The sequence below is a fragment of the Limulus polyphemus genome, unplaced genomic scaffold (genome assembly GCF_000517525.1).
Source record: "Limulus polyphemus unplaced genomic scaffold, Limulus_polyphemus-2.1.2 Scaffold5042, whole genome shotgun sequence".
In the NCBI taxonomy this organism is placed as follows: domain Eukaryota; kingdom Metazoa; phylum Arthropoda; class Merostomata; order Xiphosura; family Limulidae; genus Limulus; species Limulus polyphemus.
In genome coordinates this window covers 36,457-42,373 of record NW_013670652.1, presented here as the reverse complement: position 1 = coordinate 42,373, position 5,917 = coordinate 36,457, and the positions used below count along the sequence as shown (strand labels likewise).

General features: G+C 36.6%; 2 protein-coding genes across 2 annotated transcripts; both read left to right on the top strand.

Moving 5' to 3' along the window:
- Positions 1-964: 964 nt before the first annotated feature.
- On the top strand, positions 965-2,063 carry LOC106472045 (zinc finger BED domain-containing protein 5-like). Its single transcript, XM_013932673.1, has 2 exons — positions 965-1,295; positions 1,525-2,063. The coding sequence occupies exons 1-2, from the start codon at positions 965-967 to the stop codon at positions 2,061-2,063; spliced, it is 870 nt and encodes a 289-aa protein (XP_013788127.1).
- A 1,001-nt stretch (positions 2,064-3,064) lies between these two features.
- On the top strand, positions 3,065-5,484 carry LOC106472044. The gene is made up of 2 exons (XM_013932672.1): positions 3,065-3,789; positions 5,292-5,484. The coding sequence occupies exons 1-2, from the start codon at positions 3,065-3,067 to the stop codon at positions 5,482-5,484; spliced, it is 918 nt and encodes a 305-aa protein (XP_013788126.1).
- Positions 5,485-5,917: the final 433 nt, after the last annotated feature.

Below are 5,917 nucleotides of genomic sequence, written 5' to 3'. Positions count from 1 at the left end.
TATATATATATATATATATATATATAGCTTGTTCAAGTAGTAATTAGTCATTTTAAAGACTTTACCAATTCAACAACCAACGTGTAAGATAGCTTTACCTCAATATCCAAGATTATTTCATTTCAAGTCCCAAAGGTTAGCGCTTGATACCTAAAATTATGATTTTAGTATTCATTCGGTATTTACAATATTCTATGTTAAGATTTATGCTATTTTTTTCAAATGTTACTGACATAAGACAGATTCAGAGAATTTTTTTTGTAAACTTCTCAGTGTTTAATAAAAACTTCGACGCTATGTCGGACCGTTGTTGCATCAACAACATTTGAAACCAAAAGTTTTCCACTACGTCTACAAATATAGTAGTTTCGTAGTTCTATGGGCTACACTGTTGATCATAAACTAATATATTACTTTATTTGAGATCTGAAGTGTTCATTCTTGCCATTCTAATAACGTGCTTACTATTGAATAAGGCTCGGGCGTGGTGTAGTGACTAATGTATTGGACTGTGAGTCCGCTCAGGTGCTGCGTTTGCGTTATAAAAGTAACGGTTAAGTCTCACTACTTGATTAGAGTAACCCAAGTGCTGGCGTGGGGAGACTCTTTTTGATTAGCGGCCTTTCATCTAGACCAACGTTTCCCAAACTATGGGTCGCGACCCACTGGTGGGTCGCAAGAGTAATGTTAGTGGGTCGTAAAAAGTTATACTAGAATTACGCATTAGCTTCGATTAAACGCTGTCTGTCGAGATAGTTCAAGACTCGGGCTTTCATTTCCAGGCTGTTGTTGTATCAAGCAGTATGTAGTTTTGACGAGCTTAACGAATCAGGGTTAATCATGCTCTCAATTTAATCATTCGTCATCGTAAAAAGGAAATCAATTGATTGTTGATACTTATGTCAAAACAAAAGGTCTTGATTGGAATAAATGTGTCGGAATATGTACGAACGACGCACGGGCTATGTGTGGTAAAAACAGTGGTCTGGTGACCAGAATACTTGAACTTAATCCAAACGCATCATGGACTCACTGCAACCTTCACAGAGCAGCGTTAGTATCAAAATGTACATCTGATGATTTTAAAAATGTTTTGAACACTTCCATTAAAATAGTGAACTTAAAGTCAAAGCCATTGCAATCGCGCTTATTTGAGAAGTTGTGCGAAGAAATGGGAAGCAATCATAAATCACTTCTTCTGCACACAGAAGTACGTTGGCTCTCGAAGGGTAAAGTGCTAACAAGACTTACAGAACTCCGCGAAGAAGTTGCTATATTTCTGGAAGGTAAAAGCGATTTTGCGAGATATTTGCGCAACGAGGAATTTGTTCTAAGGCTCACGTATTTGGGACGGCTAGCGCAGATAGCCCTCGTGTAGCTTTGCGCGAAATTTAAAACAAACAAACAAACAATCACGTATTTGGCAGATATTTTTTTTCAAAACTAAACGAACAGAATGTGTACTTGCAAAGAGGCAGAAGGTATCAGTATATTCGCAGTTCATGAAAAACTGTATTGACAACCGAAATTATGACTGTTTTGAAACATTTCAAACCTTTGTAATGGAGAATGAAGCAAAAGTTGATGACGATATAATCATTGAGATATCTGAACTCAAAACTCTCTTTCAGCTTATTCAAGTGTTTTATTTCCTTGAAGAAATGAAAAATATCCAAGAGAAAAAATGGATTATGAACACCTTTGAGCCTGATATAACGAGTGGGATATCGACAAAAGCTGAGGAAGAACTTTTTGATTTATCTGAGGACGCTTTGTTAGAAATGAACTTTAACAGCAGAAAACTGATGCAGTTCTGGGTGTCTTTTCGAAAACCGTACTCAATCCTTTCCACTGAAGCTTTAAAGGTACTTCTCTCTTTCTCATCGTCATATCATTTTGAAGTTGGATTTTTAGCAATGGTAGGAATCAAAAACAAATTCCGAAATAAACTTCAATTGTCAAATTCCTTACGCCTGAAACTAACCTACATTGATGTTGATGTCAATGCCATTCTTGACAGTAACAAGAAACAAGCACATCCTTCACACACGCCTCGTTGTTAATCAATTAGATAGCATTTATAAGTTCTGGAAATGTTATTGAAAATACGTGAGTATGAATAAATAATATTTTTTTTATATTCTTTCATATGTTTTTGCCCAGTAAATTTGAGTGGGTCGCCATAAGCTGTGGTCATGAATAGTGGGTCGCGATTCTAAAAAGTTTGGGAACCCCTGATCTAGACTATAAGCTCAAATTTAAGACGTGTTGCTATAAATCAATAACATTAATAGCTATAATATATGACCTTCTTCTCCAATACTGTTGCCTTTTACTGCTTGCATTACATGTACCGTGATTATAATGTTACCTCTCCAGTCCTAGTGTTGTAGGCCCGGCATGGCCAGGTGGTTAAGGCGCTCGACTCGTAATCTGAGGGTCGCGTGTTCGAATCCCTGTCACACCAAACATGCTCGCCCTTTCAGCCGTGGGGGCGTTATAATGTGACGGTCAATCCCACTATTCGTTGGTAAAAGAGTAGCCCAAGAGTTGGCGGTGGGTGGTGATGACTAGCTGCCTTCCCTCTAGTCTTACACTGCTAAATTGGGGACGGCTAGCACAGATAGCACTCGTGTAGCTTTGCGCGAAATTCAAAAAACAAACAAACAAACAAACCTAGTGTTATATTGAAAATGAGAAATACAATTCTTATTTGAGATCTCTAGTTTAATCCATTTCAGGATTAAGATGTAAGGAATTCCAAGCGCGGTTTCTCTGTGCTTATTTTCTGTAAAATTTGTCATAGTTTAGATTGATATATATTTATAACTTATTGTTATTTTTTTTTGAGTGAAACTAAAGTAAATAGTTTTTCAGTATTAAGTCTAATGTTTAACCATGTGTCAAGCACAAACCTCATAAAACACCTATACAAAAACTCACACTTTTATGTACGTAAATACATGCACACTTATTTCTGTAAAAATAATACCTCTTCAATATTTGACAGGATTTTCACTCTTTCTTACAGAAAAAAATGAAGGCTTTGGTGATGTTTCTTATTATGGCTACAGCCTTAGTGAGTGAATCCTTCGCAGGTAATTGGAACTCCGGAGAGGGAGGTGGTGGTTATGAAGGTGGAGGTGGTTTTAGAGGTGGGGAAGGTTTTGGAGGCGGTCATGGAGGAAGTTTCGGTGGCAGCTTTGGCGGTGGAAGTTTTCATGGAAGCAGCTTTGGCGGAGGAAGTTTTCATGGAAGCAGCTTTGGCGGAGGGAGCAGTCATGGAAGCAGCTTTGGCGGAGGGAGCAGTCATGGAAGTGGAGGAGGATGGGAAGACGATACTTTTCTTGTGAAGAAAATTAAAAAGCCCTTCCCTGTCCCACAGCCTGTGCCAGTTCCACAAATAGTTCCTGTTCCAAAGTTCTTCAAAGTCTTCAAACACATAAGTCTTGCTCAGCCCGTTCATCAGCCTTTCATTATAAATAGAGTGAAGAAAATCCCTATTGGTGTCCCTGCCCTGAAGTTTATCCCTATACCTAAGCTGTTCCCATATCCCCAGCTGGTTGCTAAACCAATCCCAATTAGTGTTCCTAAACCTGTTATTGTCACCCAGCCCAAGTTTGTCCCTGTAAAGAAACTCGTTCCTGTACCAGTACCAGTTAGCATTCCCAAACCTGTAGTGGTCCCAGTTTACAAGAGTGTTCCTGTACCAGTGCCCAGTCCCGTGAAGAAGATAGTAAAGGTGGTCAAGCAAATTCCAGTTTACATCAAGAAACCAGTTCCTGTCTAGTAAGTATTTCCAGTTTTATGCACTTAATGTTCCAAATTTCCAGAGGAACTAGTTATATAAAATAGGTTCTGTTCAGCAACTTGACAGTTGAAAGTTCTGTATGACATGTCTTTTCTTCTTCTCTGCGATTTATTTTCAACATAGTCTAATAATTCACCAAACTGAAGATTACAAAAAAGTGTACGTTATCCTCATGTTACTCTGACTGAAATGTTTTACAAGGTGATAGCTCTTGTCGATAGAACTTTATGAATCTTCTTGTGATATGAACTACTAAATTTGTCGCAAGACATAACGGTTTCCCTTGTGTCAAACCACAAATAATCTTGACTTTGTAAACTAGTACTTTTTGTCATAATACAAGTTCATAATGCTTATCTCATATTACGAACGTCACTCTTCAGCTTGAGAGTACTTACGTTTAGATAAAACGCACTACCTGTAGTTCCATCTTATTACATTTTTTTCTCAGTATTCACCGCTTTTGTTGTCGGCGTAAATTCTGGAGGACACTAATAAGTACAAGATAGAATCTTAAACTTTGTTTTGGAGAAATTTTTTTTTTGTTCAAACTGTTTTACCTTCAAGACATTGATAGTTATTTTAGTACTATAGACAAATATAAAAAAAGGGTTTTCTGTGGACTCTGTAAAGTTGGTCTATTTATAATAGCTCACAAAACATTAAACGTGTACTAGATAACATATTGTGTTTTTAGGCCTAAGCATGGCGTAGCAGGTTCTATGGAACTAAGCATTGTGCTGTACAATCTTCAGCTTTATGGTTAAAATTTTATGTTATAAATAAGCTTTTTTTTGTCATTTAATGGTATCAAATGTATGATTTATTGAAAGTAAATTCCCTTTGGCATCATTTAAGTCTTTATATCACTTTAAAATATATGACAGCATGAAGGTTTTCAAGGATAAATACAGGTACGTTTCCACTAAACGTCATACGAGTTGTGGTTAGAAGTTTAAACGAATTAAGTGTTACATTTACTTATAACAATAATGTCGATCTTCCCATGTATCACCAGCGATAATCAGCTGTATTAAAGTTAAATGTAGTTCATAGTAACGTAATGCCATTTTATGGGACCTGTGTTTTTAACCAGTCATGATCAGCAATTATGCTTAGCTTTTTACAGAGTTGCGAAATTTATAATCTATTATAAGTTTAACAGTCTCTTGGCTTTTTATAATTAATTAAATGACAAAGTACTTTGCTTTTTTGAAGTTTGGTTACTTATTTAATTTGCCTCATAATCTATTAGTTTTATAGTTTATCCTTTCTGAGTAGCATTACTTTTAATTATTTGAATTATTGTTTGTTTTTTTTTCAATTTAATAGTTTTTTTTCTTGCTTATACTTGGCTGATTTTCTTGACTTGCTTGAACTCACAAGAATGATTATTTTGTCTTTGTTACTTTTAACGCTTTTCTCCTTAACATGTTATAGCAAAGCTTACTTTAAATACAAATTTGGGATTATATTTCAGCCAAGAAGAGGAACCCTGGTCAGGTGGGACTGGTGGTGGCTACGGAGGTGAAGACTGGTCCAGTGGCGGAGCGGGCTATGGAGGTGGAGAATGGAAGTCCAGCGGTGATGGGAGCTTTGGAGGTGGAGGCTGGAACACGGGTCAAATGTATCAAGACCGTAGCGGAAGCCTGCCAGAGCCACAAAATCAATAATTTGGCTAGATTTTAAGATGTTTTGTGTTTGAGTTTTAACCATATTTCGTAACATTGTATAAAAATAGCTTATAACTTCCAATGAGCACTTTTCAGCAAATCAGAAATTCATACAGAGCGCGTTTTGCCCATTTTGGCCAGTTAACCAAACTAGTTGAGGGTTACCAAAATCTACAGAAATGAACGTTTCTGAACGTATCTTTATAAATCAATTTGACAATATATAAGTATCACATTTACATACTTTGGAAAGAGACACGTGGGATTCATACAGAAAGGCTAAACTACTGGGTTTTTTTTTACATTTTTTTTCAAATCCATTAACATCCAGAGCGATAATTGTCAGAGCTGTGCTCACTCTCTTACTGTGTTTGTAAAGTGCTGGTACACTACTGACCGAGTTATGTGATTTTTTGTGTGTTAATTTAATTTA

Excerpts from the sequence above, each read along its gene's own strand:
- LOC106472045 (XM_013932673.1), top strand. The coding sequence starts at position 965 with ATGTGTGGTAAAAACAGTGGTCTGGTGACCAGAATACTTGAACTTAAT. Across the intron at positions 1,296-1,524 it reads ATTTCTGGAAGGTAAAAGCG|GAAATTATGACTGTTTTGAA; the intron begins ATTTTGCGAGAT and ends GTATTGACAACC.
- LOC106472044 (XM_013932672.1), top strand. The coding sequence starts at position 3,065 with ATGGCTACAGCCTTAGTGAGTGAATCCTTCGCAGGTAATTGGAACTCC. Across the intron at positions 3,790-5,291 it reads AAGAAACCAGTTCCTGTCTA|CCAAGAAGAGGAACCCTGGT; the intron begins GTAAGTATTTCC and ends ATTATATTTCAG.